Consider the following 21,843-nt stretch of genomic DNA (forward strand, 5'->3'; position numbering starts at 1 on the left):
TAGGTGTATGATTTTTGTCCAGTCTCTTCCTGAACCCCCCATACCCCTTCCCCCCTGAGAATTATCAGTCCACTCCCTTTCTATGCCCCTGATTCTATTATATTCACCAGATTATTCTGTTCCTCAGGTTTTTTATTCACTTGATTTTTAGGTTCACTTGTTGATAGATATGTATTTGTTGTTCATAATTTTTATCTTTACTTTTTTCTTCTTCCTCTTCTTTAAGAATACCTTTCAGCATTTCATATAATACTGGTTTGGTGGTGATGAACTCCTTTAGCTTTTTCTTATCTGTGAAGCTCTTTATCTGCCCTTCAATTCTGAATGATAGCTTTGCTGGGTAGAGTAATCTTGGTTGTAGGTTCTTGCTATTCATCACATTGAAAATTTCTTGCCACTCACGTCTGGCCTGCATAGTTTCTGTTGAGAAATCAGCTGACAGTCCTATGGGTGCTCCCTTGTAGGTAATTAACTGTTTTTCTCTTGCTGCTTTTAATATTCTCTCTTTGTCTTTTGCTCTTGGCATTTTAATTATGACGTGTCTTGGTGTGGTCCTCTTTGGATTCCTTTTGTTTGGGGTTCTGTGTGCTTCCTGGACTTGTAAGTCTATTTCTTTCACCAGGTGGGGGAAGTTTTCTGTCATTATTTCTTCAAATAGAGATTTTCAGTATCTTGCTCTCTCTCTTCTTCTGGAACCCCCATAATTCTGATGTTGGTACACTTGAAGTTGTCCCAGAGTCTTCTTACACTATCTTCAACTTTTTGGATTTTTTTTTTCTTTTTGCTTTTTCGGTTGAGTGTTTTTTGCTTCTTTGTATTTCAATTCTTTGACTTGATTCTTGTGTTCCTCTAGTCTGTTTTTGGGTCTCTGTATAATATTTTTTATTTCAGTCAGTGTATGTTTAATTTCTAGTTGGTCCTTTTTCATATCTTCGAGGGTCTCGTTATATTTATCGGCCTTTTCTAGGATATTCTTGAAAAGCCTTATAACCGTGGTTTTGAATTCTATATCCAGTCGTTTGTTTTCCTCCATTTCTTTCGTTTGTGATCTGTTTCTTTGACGCCGCATTTTCACTGCTTACCTGAGTTGGTAGGGTAAATTTGTGTGCTAGGTTTCCTATATGGCCCAGTGGGTCGGCCTCCCCAGTTAACCTGAGATGGACACTCTTGGTGCACCCCTTTGTGGACTGTGTGTACAGCCTTGTTGTAATTAAGTCTTGATTGTTGTTGGTATCACTGGGAGGAATTGACCTCCAGGCCAGTTGGCTGTAAGGATCAGCTGTGTCTATGCTGGGAGAAGTTCGGTGCTGGAGACAGCCTTATAGGATTAGACTTGCCAAATTGCAATAGCCTCTGTGCTCAGCTTGGATGGGGTGGAGTCTCAGTCTTGGCTTCCCATCAGCCTTGCCCTTGCGCGCACATGCGTGCCTTCAGACCTCTGCCTTCCCGGCTCCCGAGTCTCCGCCCGAGAGTCCAGACTCCCCCCACAAGAGCGTGGGTCCCCAGGGGCTCACCTGGAACTGGGGTTCAGTGCAGTCAGAACTGGGGCTCAGTGCAGTCAGGAGCCTCTGACTCCCTTCCACTAGGGAAAGCCTGTGGCAACCTCCGCTGCCTTTGTGCGCACTGGCACGCGCGCGCCTTCAGACCTCTGCCTTCCCCGGCTCCCAAGTCTCCGCCCAAGAGTCCAGACTCCCCCCGTAAGAGCGTGGGTCCCCAGGGGCTCGCCCGGAACTGGGGTTCAGTGCAGTCAGAACTGAGGTTCAGTGCGGTCGGGGGCTTCCTTCTCCCTTCCGCCAGAGAAAGTCAGCCAGGCTCTCAGCCACCCTTCCTCTCTGCGTGCACAAAGACCCTTTGCTGCACCTCCAATTCTCTGTGAGCTTTTCTCTTTCCTTCTAGTTGTAGAATTTTCACTCAGCCAGCTTTCCTGTGGTTCTGGATGGTGTCCGTTCTGTCTTTTAGTTGTAGTTTTGAAATTGTTGTGCGAGGCAGCAGACAAAGCCATGGTGGCGTGACTGAGGCAGAGGTGGTCAGAGGTGATTAGACAGGCAGGGGAGAGCAGTTAGGGGGGTCAGGCTGGCAGGGGAGAGCAGTTAGGGATCAGGCCGGCAGGCAGGTGAGTGGTTAGGAGCCAGCAGTCCCCCCTCGGGGTCCCAGATTGAAGAGGGTGCAGGCCGAGCTGAGGGACCCCCCCACTCCTGTGCATGAATTTCGTGCACCGGGCCTCTAGTATATTAATATGCTATTTTTAACTAAAGAACGTATTTTATACAGATTTTCTTGGTATTCCCCTGATGCCCTTTTTCTGTTCCAAGACCCCATTCAGGACTCCACATGACATCTAGTCTTTGGGTCTTTGGACTGTGAGTTTCTCAGACTTTCCTGGTTTTAGATGACCTTGACATTTGAGGAGTCCTCAGGTGTTTTGTAGGATGTCCTTCAGTTTGGGTTTTCCTGAAGTTTTCCCTATAATTAGAGTGGGATTGTGGGATTTGCGGGGGAGGGGAATACCAAGAGGTGAAATGCCCTTCTCATCACATCATAGCAGGATCCATGCTCTCAATGTGACATATGATCACCTTGCTGAGGTACTATTTGCCAGGTCTCTCCTTACAAAGTTATTTTTCTACTTTCCAGACTGTACTCTTTGGAAGAAAGTCACTAAGTATAATCCTCACTTAAGGGGAGTTATGTACCACATCCTTGAGGGAGGAATGGCTAAGGTATATTACTTGGAATTATTTTATCTTTTCTAGTTATTTATTTATTCAATCATTTATTTATATTAGTATGGACTCATGGATATTTATTTTCTACTTTTGGTAATAATTCAAAACTATATTATTTATTGTCATTGCTTGAATTGTTCCAACAAGCCCTCACTGAAATAGAATCTAAAGGGTGCACTTCAGGAACAAGGAAAATTATTCTAGCTGTAAGTTCTGAGATGCAAGAAGAAAAGATGGGCAAAGAAATTGGTAACTGTGTTTGAGTCTAAAGTAACATTGACTGTCTAAAACAATTTAGTAATGACTCATGGGGTGGAAAAGGAAAAGACTAAACTTAAAATACACTATGATTAAAGCATATAATTGAGAGGATGGGTAATTAAAATATCCCAAAGTCCTTATGTTTTAAGAAAGCAAAGTAAAAATATTTTAAACACTGACTTTGAAGTATCCATGTCAAAATTTCTAGGGTAATTACTAAAACAACAGAAATAGAGTATATAAATGAGGAAGAAAAATGGAATGGGGAAAAAAATCAGCCCTAAAGAAAACAAGAAAGGGGTGGGAAAAGAAAAAAAAAGGGGGGGGGGAATGACAAATAGGAAGCACAAAATAAGATGATAGAAATAAATCAGATATATCAGTAAATATAATAAGTATAAATGGACCAAATGATCTAGTTAAAAGACAAAGATTATCTTAAAACAACCACTTTAAAAGATATATATTTTTATTGACTTCAGAGAGGAAGGGAGAGGGAGAGAGAGATAGAAACATCAATGATGAGAGAGAATCATTGATCGGCTACCTCCTGCACGCCCCACACTGGGGATCGAGCCTGAAACCTGGGCATGTTCCTGTGACCGGAATCAAACCCCGGAGTCTGCAGGCTGATGCTCTATCCCCTGAGCTAATCCAGCTAGGCCTAACAACAACCACTTTTTTATTACGAAAAATTTCAAATATACAGAAAAGTGGGAAGAACAGTAGAGAGAACATGTGCCAGCCATGTAGAGTCAACATTGTTAGCTACTTGTTGTGTTTGTTTCATTTATGATATTTAGGAGACTATTAACACATATCTTATCTGGTAAAACTTATATAATGAAGTAAAATTTAGATGGCAATAATGAGGTAGTGTTCAAGGCCAAGCGGATCAAGGTCCCAGTAGTTTTTAGTCACGTAACTTATTTGGGTGGTTATTTATTCAAAGGCTGTTTCTCCAATGGATTCTAGTGAGAGGGTAGAAACCAGGTCAACTTTTCTGATCATTGCATTTCTAAGTATTTGCTGCATCTCTTAGTAAAGGATTCAGTACAGTGCTTGTTACATAGTAAACATGTCAAGTAGCATAGCTTTTATTTTAGCTGTTGCTGTTATCAAAAGCGTTCAGCAGAAGTGGCACAAAATAAACAAGCAATAATTGGCAACTATTTATACTTAGTGCTTTTCAAACATCACAGTGTCTAGCACACATTCATTCACCCATAAACATGTTTATAATGAGAATAAATAGTACTTTATTATTCAAAGTCTCTAACAGTGCCTGGCACTACATAAGCAGAGAGAAAGTGCAATTTTATTGTTCTTAATTGTTATTATCGAGTAAAAAGCATTTAACATAACTGCTGGTCCCCAGGGGCCCTGAAAAAACAATCTTCGCGGGGTCACGCCTCATTTATCTGCGTCCGGAAACGCCCCTAGCTCCGTCCTGCGCGACGCCCCGCCCCGCCCCGCCCCGCCCCGCCCCCTGCCTTCTGGCAGCCCGGCTCCCTAGTCCAATGCCGCGCCTGCGCACTGCGTCGGGAGCAGTTCCGGGAGCGCAGCTTCCAGCCGCCCAATCGCGAACAGGTCAGAGCCAGCCAGACTACTGCGCGCGTGCGTGCGCTCGTGCGTCGCTGCGTGCGTCGCTACGTGTGTGCCGTGCGCTTGCTGGGAACCGTGGCCTGGCCCTCGCCCTCCGCCCCCGAGCTTGCACCGCGTAGGCCGCCCCTCCCTCCGCGCGCACTCCGCAACGACCCCCGGCCTGCCCCCCCTTTCGAATTTAAAGGGGGCGCAGCATTAACGTCCCCCGCCTCAGGTGACCTCTCAGGGGTCTCCCCGCCAGAGGTGCCCCGCCGCCGAGGAACATGGCGAAGGTGGAGCAGGTCCTGAGCCTCGAGCCGCAGCACGAGCTCAAATTCCGAGGTAAGCCGGAGGCCGGCTATCTTCTGCCGCGGGCTAGGCCCCGCGCCCCAGCCCCGGAGGGACCGGACGACCTGGTGGTGACGTCGGCCCCCGCTCCCGCCCGACGGCGCGTTCGCCCAGTGCCCCGCCCCCCCAAGGCTGAGGGTCAGAGGCGTCCCGGCGCTTGGGGGCGGGGGGGGGGGGGCGGTGCCGTTCGCCTCTCCCTCCAGCCACTCTGCACAGTTGCCATTTTAACTTTGCCGTCTAGTTGGCGGGACTCTGGATTGTAAGCCTTGCTGACAAGCTTTGCCTACCCTCCGCAAGGTTGACCTCTCCAGGTCTTAGGTCAGATGTCACCTCTCTAGATGGGCGTACTCTGAGCAGCTACCCCAGCCAGACACCTGCAGCCGTTCCCTGTCACGTCGCTGCCCTGTGGTCAGCCTGGCACTTACCACCACCTTGTGCGCCCTGTTTCTACAGTAGAAGGGAAGCTCCATGAGGGCAGGATTTGGTCTTTCTCTGCTGCGTGCCCAGCACATAATGGGAGCCTAATACCTGTCAAACACATGAATGAAAGGAACCGCCGCAGGAGTCTGGTGGGACATGGGCCAGCTTTCCTGTGCTGTCTCCTCAGGCCTATTGCTCCTGTCCATGCAGCTGTGGGAAGGGTGGGCACATCCTTTTTCTCCCCAGAACTGCCTGGAGCGGAAGCCAGAGGAAGTTTAGTGCCGCTGTACCCTTCCCAATGTGAACCTTTATAGTTTTTATGTTTCTTTTTCTCCCTACGTTCTCCACTAAAATATAAGCGCTGTGAGATAACAGGGACCTCATCTGATTTACTGGTTTCTTCTTCACACGGGTTGAGTAACTGTAGTAGCCCTGTGCTTGGCACTGGAGAGACAACGATTGAACCAGACATATAAGTTCCCTGCTCTCACAGAGCTTGCTATATAATGCAAGGAGACAAACCAGCGAATGAGAATATTTCAGAGGTGGTACATGCTGTGAAGGAAATAAAGTGATTGAACAGCGAGGTCACCACTATATCGCCAGCACTTGGCCCACGGTACATGCTCAGTAGATAATTGTGGACTGAATACTGGCCAGATACCCAGTTGGCAAATGGCACATTTGAACCCACACTTCAGATCTCACACTGTTAACAAGCATGTTGTCTGACCCCTGGGAAATACTCTGCAACTGTGGTTGTCACATTGCCTCCTAGGTTAACAATTCAGAGTGACTCCAAATGTGTAAAGAACCAAAGGTTTTTCCATTTAAAATGAAAATTAGAAAAACAAAAACAAGAAAACACACCACAAAACCTAACAAGGATCATTATTCCATGACAGTACTTTAACTTATGTGATGTTCCCATCACCTGGAGGAGACAGGCTGCTAAAGTGAATGTGGAAAGTCAAACTTGAGTTGTCTGAAGTTTTCTACCCTGGAAGTCTGGTGTAGCTCCTCTTGGGAATTGGCACTTTCATTCATTTAGTCCACAGACATTTCCTGATGCCTGCTCCATATGTCAGGTACTAGCAGAGGATGAGTCCCATCACAAGTATGTTCCCATTGTCTCTCAACCCCCACTCTAGAACTTAAGTCTAGGGAAGGGGATAAATGATGAAATCAGCCAGGATAGTGCAATAACATAAGTAATCAATCCATAGTGCTCTGAGAGCAATAAGGAGGTCAACTCTTGAAAGAGGTATTATTTGAGCTGAGTTTAAAGGTCGATTGGGAGCAGCTAACAGAAGAAATGGGAGGGGAGCATGTCAGGTAGGGGAAATTGAATGTAAAGGCTGAGCTGACTGGATTCCTTTGGGATGCCACCGGTAGTTCTGAATGATAGTCAAGAAGCATTTGTTGGAGTCATGAGGCAAAGTAGGAGAAGAAGCTGGCTAGTAGACAGGGGTCAGATCTTATAAGGCCTTCTGTGTACAGATGCAGATATTGTGCGAGGTCATACTGTGATGCTTCTCTTTAGCTGGTCCTTTGATTGATGCCCTGCAACCTCAACCTCTTCCCTCCACCCCCTGTATTGACCATGGGCTGGCCATTTCCTCCTCAAAGCTTGGGATCATTCCCTAGTGATAAGGATAGTGCTCATAACCTACCTTGCCTCCTGTAGAAATTTTTGTTACTGTTAAAAGGAGTGATACTATGGTTTTTCACTGGCTTTGTAAATGTACAATATTATACAGAGATTGGTAGTTGTATTTAGACAACTGATTTTATCACTTCAGCTTTTTTGTTTAAAAGGTATGGTGGAGAAGAGTGAGCTGTTTGGCCAAAGTAATGATGGCCAAAGTCACTGGGTATTTTGGCTTGGAAATAGTCCAAGAGAGGTCGAGGTGTCAAATTGTTTTTTTTTTTGTTGTTTTTTTTGTTTTTTTTTTAAATATATTTTATTGATTTTTTACAGAGAGGAAGGGAGAGGGATAGAGAGTTAGAAACATCGATGAGAGAGAAACATCGATCAGCTGCCTCCTGCACACCTCCTACTGGGGATGTGCCCGCAACCAAGGTACATGCCCTTGACAGGAATTGAACCTGGGACCTTTCAGTCCGCAGGCTGACGCTCTATCCACTGAGCCAAACCAGTTAGGGCAGTGTCAAATTGTTGAAGGCTGTTGACTCCTGACTTCAGAAGAGGCATCTGCAGTCATGTGTAAACAAACCACTTTATGAAGTTTGTTTATTTTAAGCTGATCACTAAAACAATGAAATTAGAATAGAAGCTCAATACCTTGGCTTGCTGTATAGAAGATCATTTCAGGATGAGAACTAACTGGTCTCTTCCAAGTTAACTCAGGGTGATGACTCTTGACTTTGGGTCTTTCACTTCAATGAATCGAACTTTTTAACTTAGCTTAAGAAGGTAATAATTAAAATGTCTGTCATCCAAAGAAAAAAAATTAATCACCTTTTAAGTGCAGTCTAAGATGATATGGGATTATATTGGGTTCCAGTTGATCTTGGGCATTTTGTATGATGATGTTGAGTTAAGGATATTATGGAAGAAGAAAGAACACAGACATTCATGACCTTGTTCTGCCATGTTGCATTGTGTTCAGTATTAGAAGAAGAAAGACTGCTGGCCTCCTGAAAGAAGTATGACACCATGACATTACCCAGGGTGAAATAGAAGTTCTTTTTGGACTGTTGATCTTTCTGAAAGAGTTAAAGGTTTTTGTAAACCTGTGAAACGTGTTCTTTGCATTGTCAAAGAGAGTTTTCTTAATTAGTCACTTTGTAATCTCTTCTTTCTCTGTTCTCTCCCTCTTCCATCAGATTCCATCCATGGCAAATAATGTCTTATATTCTTTTGGTTATTGTCCAAGACTCTTAATCCCTCTTCACATTCTAGCACATACCTCCTACACTCCCCACCCGCCCTCACCCCCCATAATACTGTCATGTGAGAATGGTCTGTTAACCATCCTTATGAGCTGGCAAGTTAAGGTTTAAATCTGCCATGAACCTACTTTACTTTTGCCTATTCTGAAACTCAGCTAGTGGCCTTCAGGAAGACTCAGATGGTTGCACTGTTGGTCTGTATAGCTATCAGGTGGGATGTAACCGAAGGATTTGTGTGATTGTCTACAACTCTGGGGAGGAAATAGTATGGCAGATAGGTTGGGGATACTGTCTTTTGTATAAGGAAAGCATGCTTGGAATCATTAGTTCACCCCCTTAAGTTAATGTGTAATTTAACATTGTTTAGGGAGCAAAAACATATAAAACCCTGTAGATATAGTCAGTTGAATGCAGTAATTATCGTTCAGATGCTAAGTACAGCATTAATTCTTTAGCTTTAGTATAGCACTGATTTCCTTAACATTTTATGATTGCATGGAGTAGACTGTGTTTTACAGCACAACAAAATGTCAGTAGTGTGCTTAAGATTCTTTACGGTAGTGGTTTAAACCCATCCTGAATAAATGAAGATTACCTACATTTATTTAATTATTAACCAGCTTGCTCATGAGAAGCAAGGGCATTTAATTTTTTTTCTTTTATATATATTTTTATTAAGGTATTATATGTGTACATATCTTACCATTGCCCCCCCCCAACCCCACTACCATACATGCCCTCACCCCCCAATGTTTTGCATCCGTTGGTTACTCTTATATGCATGCATATAAGTCCTTAGGTTGATCTCTTATTTCCCACACCTCTCCCTAACCTTCCCGCTGTAATTTGACAGTCTGTTTGATGCTTTACTGCCTCTGTATCTATCTTTTTGTTCATCAGTTTATAATGTTTTTTATTATCCACAAATGAGTGAGATCATGTGGTATTTTTCTTTCATTGACTGGCTTATTTCACTTAGCATAATGTTCTCTAATTCCATCCAGGTGCCTACAAATGGTAATAATTCCTTCTTTTTTATAGCAGCATAGTATTCCATTGTGTAGGTGTACCATAGTTTTCTGATCCAGTCATCTGCTGATGGGCACCTAGGCTGTTTCCAAATCTTAGCTATTGTAAATTGTGCTGCTATGAATATAGGGGTGCATATATCCTTTCTGATTTGTGTTTCTAGTTTCTTAGGATATATTCCTAGGAGTGGGATTACTGGGTCAAATGGGAGTTCCATTTTCACTTTTTTGAGGAAACTCCATACTGTTCTCCACAGTGGCTGCACCAGTCTGCATTCCCACCAGCAGTGCACGAGGGTTCCTTTTTCTCCGCATCCTCGCCAACACTTGTCGTTTGTTGATTTGTTGATGATAGCCATTCTGACAGGTGTGAGATGGTATCGCATTGTCGTTTTGATTTGCATCTCTCGGATAATTAGTGACTTTGAGCATGTTTTCATGTCTCTTGGCCTTCCTTCTGTCTTCTCTCGAAAAGATTCTATTTAGGTCCGTTGCCCATTTTTTCATTGGATCATTTATCTTCCTTTTATTAAGTTGTATAAGCTGCCTGTAGATGTTGGAGATTAAACCTTTATCAGTGATAACATTTGCAAATATGTTCTCCCATACAGTGGGGTTTCTTGTTGTTTTGTTGATGGTTTATTTTGCTGTGCAAAAGCTTTTTATTTTGATATAGTCCCATTTGTTTATTTTCTCTTTGGCTTCCATTGCCCTAGGGGCAGTATCAGTGAAGAAGTTCTTTCGGCATATGTCTGAGATTTTGCTGCCTGTGGATTCCTCTAGTATTTTTATGGTTTCCTGTCTTATGTTTAAGTCCTGTATCCATTTTGAGTTTATTTTTGTGTATGGTGTAAGTTGGTGATATAGTTTCATTTTTTTGCATGTATCTGTCCAATTTTCCCAACACCATTTATTGAAGAGACTGTCTTGACTCCATTGTATGCTCATGCCTCCTTTGTCAAATATTAATTGCGCATATTGGTTTGGGTTGATATCTGGATTCTCTATTCTATTCCATTGATCTATATGTCTGTTCTTGTGCCAGTACCAGGCTGTTTTGAGGACAGTGGCTTTGTAATACAGCTTGAAATCCGGTATTGAGATCCCACCTACTTTGTTCTTCTTTCTCAGGATTGCTGTGGCTATTCTGGGTCTTCTTTTATTCCAGATGAATTTTTGGAGAGTTCTTTCTAGGTCTGTGAAATATGCCGTTGGTATTTTAATGGGGAGTGCATTGAATCTATAGATTGCTTTGGGTAGTATGGACATATCAATGATGTTGATTCTCCCAATCCATGAACATGGTCTGTTCTTCCATCTGTTTATGTCTTCCTCTATCTCTTTTTTCAGTGTCCTGTAGTTTTCCGCACATAGGTCTTTTACCTCCTTAGTTTAGTTTATTCCTAAGTATCTTAATTTTTTTGGTGTGATGGTAAATGGGATTGCTTTTTTAGTCTCTCTTTCTGTAAGTTCACTATTGGTGTATAGAAATGCCATAGATTTCTTGGCGTTAATTTTGTATCCTGCTACATTGCTGAATTCATTTATTAAGTCTATTAGTTTTTTGATGGAATCTTTTGGGTTTTTTATGTACAATATCATGTCATCTGCAAATAAGGACAGCTTTATTTCTTCTTTTCCAATTTGGATGCCTTTTATTTCTTCTTGTCTAATTGCAATGGCTAATACTTCCAGTACTATGTCAAACAGGAGTGGTGAGAGTGGGCATCCCTGTCTTGTTCCTGTTCTTAGGGGAAGTGAGTTTAGTTTTTGCCCATTGAGTATGATGTTAGCTGTGGGTTTATCATATATGGCTTTTATTATGTTGACGTATGATCCTTCTATTCCCACCTTGTTGAGAGTTTTTTATCAAGAAAGGGTGTTGGATTTTGTCAAATGCTTTTTCTGCATCAATTGATATTACTATGTGATTTTTATCTCTCAATTTGTTTATGTGATGTATCACGTTTATTGATTTGCGGATATTGTACCATCCTTTCATTCCTGGGATAAATCCTACTTGGTCTTGGTGTATGATCTTTCTCATATACTGCTGGATCCGATTTGCTAGAATTTTGTTGAGGATTTTGGCATCTATGTTCATGAGGGATATTGGCCTGTAATTCTCTTTCATTGTGTTGTCTTTATCTGGTTTTGGTATTAGGGTGATGCTGGCTTCATAGAAGGAGCTTGGAAGTGTTCCTTCCTCTTGAATTTTTTGGAATAGTCTGAGAAGGATAGGTTTTAGTTCTTCCTTAAACGTTTGGTAAAACTCCCCTGTGAAGCCGTTTGGCCCCGGGCTTTAGTTTGCTGGAAGCTTTTTGATGACTGCTTCAATTTCTTCCATAGTTACTGGCATATTGAGCTGTTTAAATTCTTCCTGATTGAGTTTTGGAAGGTTATATTTTTCTAGGAATATGTCTATTTCTTCCAGGTTGTCCAGTTTGTTGGAATAGAGTTGTTCGTAGTATTTTTTAACAATCCTTTGTATTTCTGTGGGATCTGTTGTTATTTCACCTCTTTCATTTCTGATTTTGTTTATTTGGGTCCTCTCTCTTTGCTTCTTGGTGAGCCTGGCTAGAGGTTCATCAATCTTGTTTATCCTTTCAAAGAAGTAGCTCTTGGTTTTGTTGATCTTTTGTATTGTTTCTTTGGTCTCTATGTTGCTTATCTCCGCTCTGATCTTTATTATTTCCTTCCTTCTGCTTACACTGGGCTTTTCTTGTTGCTCTTTTTCTAACTCTTTGAGTTGTAGGGTTAGGTAATTTATTACCATTGTTTTTTGTTTTTTGCAGTATGCTTGTAGAGCTATGAACTTCCCTCTCAAGACTGCTTTCGCTGTGTCCCATAGATTTTGGATTGTTGTGTTTTCATTGTCATTTGTTGCCATGATGTTTTTTATTTCTACCTTGATCTCTCTGGTAACCCAGTCATTGTTTAATAGTATGCTGTTTAGTCTCCATGTGTTTGATTTCTTTGGATTGTTTTTATTGTAGTTGATTTCCAGTTTTATGCCACTGTGGTCTGAGAAGATGCTTGATACGATTTCTATCTTCTTGAATTTGAAGAGACTTTGCCTATGTCCCAACATATGGTGTATCTTTGAAAATGACCCATGTGCACTTGAGAAGAATGTATATTCTGTGGTTTTGTGGTGAAATGTTCTGAAGATGTCAATTAATTCCATCTGGTTTAGTGAGTCATTTAGGATTGATGTTTCTTTGCTGATTTTTTGATTAGAGGATTTGTCCAGTGGTGTTAGTGGGGTATTAAAAATCCCTACTATGACTGTATTGCTGTCAATCTCTCCCTTGATAGCCCCCAGGAGATTTTTTATGTATTGGGTGCTCCTGTATTGGGTGCATATATGTTTACCAGAGTTATTTCATGTTGTTGGATTGCTCTATTTAGTATTATTAAGTGGCCTTCCTTATCTCTTGTTATGTCCTTCACTTTGAGATCTAATTTGTCAGATATAAGTATTGCTACCCCAGCTTTTTTTTTCAGTTCCATTTGCCTGGAAGACCTTTTTCCATCCCTTCACCCCCCGTCTGTGTGTGTCTTTTTTTCTGAGGTGGGTTTTTTGTAGACAGCAGATATATGGGTCTTGTTTTCTTATCCAATCCGTTACCCTATGTCTTTTGATTAGGGCATTTAATCTGTTTACATTTAAAGTTATTATTGATAGGTACTTATTTGTTGCCATTTTTATTCTTTACCCCTGTGTTCCTTCTTTGCTTCCTATTTCTTTTTTTTTTTTTTTTTTTTACAGCAGACCCTTTAGCATTTCTTGTATTGCTTGTTTGGTGGTAATAAATTCCCTTAGTCCTTTTTTGTCTGTGAAGCTCCTGATTTCACCTTCAATTTTGATTGATAGCCTTGCTGGGTACAGTATTCTTGGATTCAGACCCTTCCTTTGCATGACTTTGTATATTTCATTCCATTCCCTTCTAGCCTGATGAGTTTCTGTTGAGAAATCAGTTGCTAGTCTGATAGGGATTCCTTTGTATGTAACTTTTTGTCTCTCTCTTGCCGCTTTTAAGATTCTTATTTTGTCATTGGTGTTTGCCAATTTAATGATAATGTGCCTTGGCGTCGGTCTTTTGGGATTCATTTTGCTTGGGACTCTGTGAGCTTCTTGGATTTGTGTGGGTTTTTTCTTCCCTATATCAGGTTAAGTTTTCTGTCATTATTTCTTCAAACAGGTTTTCTATTCCTTGCTCAGTTTCCTTTCCTTCTGGAACCCCTATTATGCGGATGTTGTTTTGTTTTGTGTTGTCCCAAAGTTCCCTTAGGCTCTCCTCCTGCTTTTTATTTTTTTTCCCCAGAAACTGCTCCACTTGGGTATTTTTTCCCATCTTGTCTTCTAGCTCACTGCTGCGGTCCTCTGCTTCTTCTAGTCTACTGTTGATGCTTTCTATTGAGTTCTTTACAGCAGCGATGACATTTTTCATTTTTTCTTGGTTCTTCTTCATTTCCTCTTGGTTCTTGCTCATATTGTTGAATTTGTCTTCCATTCTTTTCAGTCACCTTATGACCATTTTTCTGAATTCTTTCTCTTGAAGGTTGCATGCCTCCATTTCGTTTACTTCCTTTTCTGGTGATGCCTGCTTTTTTTTCATATGCGGGCTGTTTCTTTGTTTCCCCATGGTCTCTCTTCTCTGGATGTATGGTTATGTAGTTCTCTTTCTCGTGCGATGATTTATCGGCACAAAATACAACACAACCAGGCACAACACACAAGGCACTGAACAGAAATGTATTCACGATATTAATAACCTCCAATAAAGGTGACCACCAGAGAAAGGCAAATTAGGGGATAGGAGAGAAAGAAGAAGAGGAAAAAGAAAGGAAAAAAAAAAGGAGTGTCAAAATGAAATTGGGAAAAGGAAAAAAAAAAGAGAGACAAGAAAGAGACTAAGAGAGAAAGGGGAACAAACTATATATATATATATGGGGAGAAAACTCCAATAGAACAACCACTAATCCCAGCAAATGCCAGCAACAAGTACCTGGGGATTAATACAAACTACAACACCAACTAACATCAAGCGAGGCAAGGGAAAACAGAAGCAAAAAACAAAAACAAAGCAAACAAAAAAATAAACAAGAAATAGAATACGCAAAACAATCTCACAAAAAAAGCATAAAAATTGGATATAATCAACATTAAAGCAAACAACAAAAGGACAGAGAGAAAGACAATTTTGGGATAGTTACAGTGAAGAGAGAGGTGTGTATGGACTTGGAGCAGGGGATTGTGGATTAGATATATAAGTAGGGTGAAATTTTATCAGGGGGTAAACAGAAAGAATAGGGAAAATCTAAAGCAGGAAAGGGGTAAGATAAACAGGACACCAAAAGGGGAAATGTTAGGAAGAGAGTGATGGCATAAAGGTAGAGTTGAGATAGAGTAAAACAATGCTAAAGGAAAGATGAAACTAGAATGTAGAACACTAATCCCAAAGTAAAATAAAGAGAAAATAAAATGATACTTAAAAAAAAAGGTAAAATAGTAGTAGTAATGGTACTGATTGGAAATAAAAATGTAATAATTAAAAAGGTAAAATCAAGTGAGGAAAAGAGAAAAAAATTAGTATCTTGAGTAAAAGATGCAAAAATGAAAATAAAATAAAAAATAAGAAAAACAAAATGTTCAGTAGTGAAGGTCATTCACTTCCTCTATTGTTCTGTTTGGCATGCCTGTTTCTCAGTCTGGACAGTATTGCAGTTCCCTGCATTGCACTGCTCCTCAGTGTTGTAAGCCAGTCCTGATTTTTAAGTAGGTGGTGTGTCTTAATTTCTCGTATTCCTTTATTTTTCATTACACAAGAGTCAATTTGAGATTCAGCCCCTGGGTGGCAGTGTTTCTGGATTGACTTCCGGATCTCTTTGGCCTCTCTAGCCTGTATTTACATCTTCTTTCCCTGTGGCACTCAATACCGGTTTGTGGAAGTGGGCTCATAGCTGGCTCTCCGATGGTCACTCCCTGCTCTGATCCCCAGGTTCCATAAAAACACTTTCTCCTGCAGTCTCCCAGGGTTTCCCCAACTGGGTGATCCTATGTATTGGGGGTTAGTAATCAGAAGCAAGGATTTGAAGAGGAAAAAGCCCAAGTGTATGAACAATGGGTCTGCGCGCAAGTCTAAGCAGCTGGCACACCTTTGAAATTCTTAGGCTGTCCCTGCATGTCAGATCAAAATGGGTTGCTTTTTAGAGATCCCTTCTGTTAGCAGCTCTGAGGACCCCATTCCACATTCACGGGTCACGCCTGCCCCAACAGCCACGGATTTTTCTAGGCACAGACTTCCCTGGTCCTCCAGCTCCCGCAAAATGCGCGTTCCTCTCTCCTGCCGGGACCAGAGACCTCACCTTATCCCAGGCGAAATCTGACCTTTCCGTGGTGGAGTGTAGAGCTCCTCTGAATCCGCGTGTTTGTGCCAACTGGGGACTGGTGTTCTGGGGCTCGCAGCTGTTCTGTGGGTGCCGCAGTTGTGGATTTTCAGGCTTCCGATAAGCTCCACTTTCCCTTTCAAGATGGCCCAGACTCCGCTTCTGAGCCCGCAGCTCCGGGAGGGGACCCAGCCGCAGTGGGGGCTGCCGGGTCAGGGGAACCCCATGTAGCAGTCCCCCACCTTCTCCTGGAGTTTAGCTGTCCCTTAACTTGCCAACAAACACTCCTTGTGCGACCCTCAGCTATTCTTTCTTTCTGCTCCGGAACAAGGCCTGGAACACGTCTGTCTATTCCGCCATTTTTTTTCCCCCAAAGGGCATTTAATTTAAGTTTGACTAAACCTTGACTAAGGTTTAGTCAAACTTAAATCTCCATAGATTATATTATTTCTGAGTTTTTGTTCCTGGGAGAAAAAAGAACTAAAAGTTAACTTTCTTTTATCCACTTACTTACTTTTCTTCACAGTTAACTCCTTTTAGTGGAGTGGGGGGAGGTTAGCTCTAGGCTCTATGATTATATTTGGAGAGTGGTGCTAGTTCCTTGATGTGTGTAGTTGTAACATGCATCAGTTTCCTTCATAATGACCTGGGAGTTTTGTATCCAAGTGGAATTGATTAAAATAATTAGTCTGAATTGATTCTTATTAAAGAGATGAACTCTTAGATATTATTATCACTATCTTTTATTTATTAAAATTATCTAGCATCTTTCCTTCCAATGCTGAAGGCAAAATACTGAGAATTTTGACTCTACAATATTACCATTACGTAGTTGAAAATTAGGGGAGGAGTCAAGGGAGTAAACTACGATGGTTATCAGTCAAATACTACCCTTAGGTTCAATTTTTAGAACCTGAATTTTTACATAAGGAATTATCTCCAAGATTGCCTCATACATCCCCCATATGTATTTGAAAATTTTGCCATCTGAAAGATGACCATGATTTGGAACAAATGAGCACAGCTTTCAGCAAGATGACAAGAAAGAGGAACACGAAGAGTGCTGAGTTCCATTAGTCAGGACAGGGCATGCCATAGTGTCTTTAATAAAATAAAATAAAAGCCTTTTCACAGTGATTTTGCACTGGGCATTGTGTTAAAAACAAAGTTGCATTATGGTTTCCAGGCTTACTTTGTCGTTTTCTATCATTTTAGGCCCCTTTCAGGCTGTTATCAGCATAGCATAGCCAGGATTGCTTGGCCCTTGCTCAATGGGTATGTGGAGTCTTTGAAGTTTTTACTTGACAGACTACCTGGACTGCTGGCTTTATAAAAACAGGAGTTATGTAAAGACCTTTGTTAAGACAACAAAGTTACTGAAGTTGATGGTCATTTTAAGATTATTTTTAGAAAATGTGGCAAATAATATCTCTAGAATACCTGTTTTTCAACTGACAAATGTGTTATTTTAACAGAAACTGTTGATGTCTAGAAACAATGTCTTAATTTGCTTTAGGGTTCTCCCTTGCATGGAAAAAAATCATTCAGAATATTGCATAGTCCTATAGGGAAAATCTTGAAGGGTATTCTTTTAATAACGTTTTAGCATTAATGACACAAAACAATAACACTATAGAAATAGCTTCCTAGAGTTTTCCTTCATCCTTTCAGAAGAGTTATTGTCAATTTTTAACTAGCAGGTTAGTGTTTCTCTTCATCTATGTCAAGGAATGTGTTCGATCAGACTTTTGGTTTGTATATTTGTTTGCATACCCATCTAGACACCTAGAGAGTTGCTGGTGGGCATACATTCTTACTGACTGACACCAGTAACTTGTCTGAATTAGTATACACTTGGCATTTCAACAAGCTCTGACAACCTTAGCTTATTTAGGAAGGGGTGTTAGGGAAATATAGACTCTCCTCAACTTACGATGGGGTTACATCCCGATAAATCTATTGTTAAGTTGTAATTATTGTAGGTAGAAAATACATTGAATACTCGTAACCTAACGAACATCATAGCTTAGTTTAGCCCACCTTAATGTGCTCTGAATAGTTAACATTAGCCTACAGTTTGCCAGAATCACCTTACTTCCCAGCATCATGAGAGAATATCGTATTGCATATCGCTATCCTGGGAAAAGATCAAAATTCAAAATTCAGTTTTTACTGAATATGTGTCACTTTCACACCATCCTAAAGTTGAAAAATCCTAAGTGGAACCATTGTAAATAAGGGGTTGTGTATAAATATTTTTGGAGATAGGTAGATTGAAACTGTTGTTTGTGTCTTTTGAATTCCACTTGAAGATAGTGGAATGGATCCTTGGACCGTTTAGCCAGATTTGAATGGCTTGGGGCCTTGTGAGTATTCACTTTTTATATCAGACTAGAGGCCTGGTGCACAAAATTCGTGCACAGGGCTGGGGGGTGTGTCCTTCAGCCCAGCCTGCACCGTCTCCAATCTGGGACCCCTTGAGGGATGCCTGACTGCCTGTTTAGGCCCGGTGGGATTGGGCCTAAACAGGCAGTCGGACATCCCTCTCAATCCAGGACTGCTAGCTCCCAACTGCTCGCCTGCCTGCCTGCCTGCCTGCCTGCCTGCCTGCCTGCCTGCCTGATTGCCCCTAACTGCTTCTGCCTGACAGCCTGATTACCTCTTAACCACTTCCCTACCAGCCTGATCAAAGCCTAACTGCTCCCCTGCCAGCCCAATTGCCCCTAACTGCCCTCCCTTGCTGGCCTGGTCACCCCTAACTGCCCTTCCCTGCTGGCCTGGTTGCCCCTAACTGCCCTCCCCTGCAGGCCTGGTTTCCCCCCAACTGCCCTCCCCTGCAGGCCTGGTCCCCCCCAACTGCCCTCCTCTGCTAGCCTGGTCACCCCTAACTGCCCTCCCCTGCAGGCCTGATTGCCCCCAACTGCCCTCCCTTGCAGGCCTGGTCTCTCCCAGATGCCCTCCACTGCTGGCCTGATCACCCACAACTGCCCTCCCCTGCTGGCCATCTTGTGTCCACATGGGGGTGGCCATCTTGTGTGTTGGAGTGATGGTCAATTTGCATATTACCCTTTTATTAGATAGGATTTTCATGGTGTTTAATGATTTTGTGTATTTAGAAAACATTAGCTTTTGAGTGATTTGCAGTTCTGCTACTGAGTTTGGAAGGTCAGGTGAAACTTGTGTGGTAGAGATTTCACAGGTTTGCAGATTGTAAAGTAAGGAAGTTAAAGAAATTTGAGAGGATACTAAGTAAGATAAGAATGTCTAAAATAAATTATCTTTATAGGTGCTACCTTAAACTTCACAAGCAGGATTGTGCCTGCATGCTCCTGACAGGCTACTACTTTAGAAAGAGAAACAAATAAGGGTGAGTGACTATATAGCTAGAGATTTCTCAAATGTTGAAAGAGAGAAACTCAAGGTGAATAACAAAAAGTGCTCTTTTATTCTGTCTGAGATCTACTTTGGGAAGTCATTCCCCCCCAAAATGACAACCAAGCACATGAGTCCAATTGGAGAGGGTTTTAGAGACATGCCTGGGTATAATGATTGTGTGCATAATAGATGTATCCAGTGGGAATGTTTCAAGTTTGCACATTTAAAAAAAATTAAATCTTTATTGTTGAAAGTATTACATATGTCCCCCATATCCTCCCATTGACCCCTTCTAGTCAGACCCTGCTTCCCACCCCACCCCAGGCCTTCACCATTTTAATCTTTGTGTCCATGGGATATATATATATATATATATACAAGTTCTTCTCTACCCACCCATCCACGCACCCTCCCTCTGAGATTCTGTAGTCTGTTCTGTGTTTCTATATCTCTGGATCTATTTTGTTCAGTAGATTCCACATATAAGTGAGATCATGTGATACTTCTCTTTCTATGACTGGCTTATTTCACTTAGCATAATACTCTCCAGGACCCTCCATGCTGTCTCAAAGGGTAAGAGATCCTTCTTTTTTACTGCTGCATAGTATTCCATGGTGTAAATGTACCACAGCTTTTTTTATCCACTCATCTATTGATGGGCACTTGGGCTGTTTCCAGGTCTTAGCTATTGCATATTGTGCTGCTATTAACATAAGGGTGCATACATTCTTTCTGATTGTTGTCTCAGATTTCTTAGGATATATTCCTAGACATGGGATCACTGGGTCAAATGGCAGATCCATATTTAATTTTTTGAGGAAACTTCATACTGTTTTTCATAATGGCTGCACCAGTCTGCATTCCCACCAGCAGTGTACTAGGGTTCCCTTTTCTCCACATCCTTGCCAGCCCTTGTCATTTCTTGATTTGTTGGTGGTAGCCATTCTGATAGGTGTGGGGTGATACCTTATTGTCGTTTTAATTTGCATCTCTTTGATGATCAGTGACCTTGAGCATTTCTTCACATGTCTCTTGACCATCTGTATGTCCACTTTGGAGAAATGTCTATTTAGGTCTTTTGCCCATTTTTTAGTTGGATTGTTTGTCTCACTTTTGTTAGGTTGTATGAGTTCCTTATATATTTTGGATATTAACCCTTTATCAGATGTTTCATTGCAAAATATATTCTTCCATGCAGTGGGCTCTCGTTTTGTTTTGTTGATGGTTTCTTTTGCTGTGCAGAAGCTTTTTATTTTGATGTAGTCCCATTTGTTTATTTTCTTCTTAGTTTTCTTTGCCCTAGGACAGTGGTCGGCAAACTCATTAGTCAACAGAGTGGCAAACCGCGGCTCACGAGGAGATGTATACGTAAGCATATTGCTATGCGAGATATCTGAGATTATGCTGCCTATGGTTTCTTTTAAGATTTTTATGGTTTCATGACTTACATTTCATTTCTTTCTTTTTTTTTTTTTTTGCACATATCTGTCCAATTTTCCCAACACCATTTATTGAAGAAACTGTCTTGACTCCATTGTATGCTCTTGCCTCTTTTGTCAAATAATAATTGAGTGTAATGGCCTGGTTGGATTTCTGGGTTCTCTGTTCTGTTCCATTGATCTATATGCCTGTTCTTGTGCCAGGACCAGGCTATTGAGATTACAATGGCTTTGTAGTATAACTTGATCCCTCCAACATTGTTCTTGTTTCTCAAAATTGCTGTGGCTATTTGGGTGTCTTTTTTGGTTCCATATAAGTTTTTGGAATATTTGTTCTAGATCTTTGAAATATGCCATTGGTATTTTAATAGGGATTGCATTGAAACTATAGATTGCTTGGGGTAGTATGGACATTTTAATGATGTTAATTCTACCAATCCATGAACATGGTATATTCTTCCACTTGTTTATATCTTCTTCTATCTCTTTTTTCAATGTCCCATAGTTTTTTGAGTAGAAGTCTTTTACCTCCTTGGTTAAGTTTATTCCTAAGTATCTTAATGTTTTTGTTGCAATGGTTAATGGGATTGTTTGTTTAGTTCCTCTTTCTGAGAATTTATTATTGGTGTATAAAAGTACCATCAATTTCTGGGTGTTAATTTTATATTCTGCTACATTGCCAAATTCACATAGTAAATCTAGTAGTTTTTTGGTGGAGTCTTTAGGGTTTTCTGTGTACCATATCATGTCATCTGTGAATAATGAAAGTTTTACTTTCTCCCTTCCAGTTTGGATGCCTTTTATTTCTTCATGTTTGATAGGCTGTTGCTTGGATTTCCAGTGTTATGTTGAATAAGAGTGGGGAAAGCGGACATCTCCGTCTTGTTCCTGTTCTTAAAGGAAATGGTTTTAGTTTTTGCCCATTGAGTATGATGTTGGCTATAGACCTTTATTAGGTTGAGATATGCTCCCTCTATTCCCACTTTGCTGATTGTTTTTATCAAAAATGGGTGTTGGATTTTGTTTAATGCTTTTTCTGCATCTATTGATATGGTCATGTGAGTCTTGTCTTTCATTTTGTTTATTTGATGTATCACATTTATTGATTTGCAAATATTGTACCAGCCTTGCATTCCTGGATTAACTCCCACTTGTTCATGGTATATGATCTTTTCAGTATATTGCAGGATCCGATTTGCTAATATTTTGTTGAGGATTTTAGCATCTATGTTCATGAGGGATATTGGCTCGTAATTCTCTTTCTTTGTAGTGTCTTTATCTGGTTTTGGAAGTAGGATAATGTGGGCCTCATAAAAAGAATTTAGAAATGTTCCTTTCTCTTGGATTTTCTAT

General features: G+C 41.2%; 1 protein-coding gene across 2 annotated transcripts in view; it reads left to right on the forward strand.

Moving 5' to 3' along the window:
* The first annotated feature begins 4,565 nt into the window (after window positions 1-4,565).
* VAPB (VAMP associated protein B and C) overlaps window positions 4,566-21,843 on the forward strand; it is a 65,269-nt gene continuing 47,991 nt past the window's right edge. Inside the window, exon 1 of one of the 2 annotated variants that reach the window (XM_080685036.1) lies at window positions 4,566-4,913. In XM_080685036.1, coding sequence (XP_080541162.1) covers window positions 4,856-4,913 — 58 coding nt within the window. In that variant the 5' untranslated portion in view covers window positions 4,566-4,855. The remainder of the gene's footprint in view (window positions 4,914-21,843) is intronic. The other variant, XM_080685037.1, reaches the window with a different exon arrangement.

The sequence above is a fragment of the Plecotus auritus genome, assembly GCF_963455305.1.
Source record: "Plecotus auritus genome assembly, chromosome: 8".
Taxonomy (NCBI): domain Eukaryota; kingdom Metazoa; phylum Chordata; class Mammalia; order Chiroptera; family Vespertilionidae; genus Plecotus; species Plecotus auritus.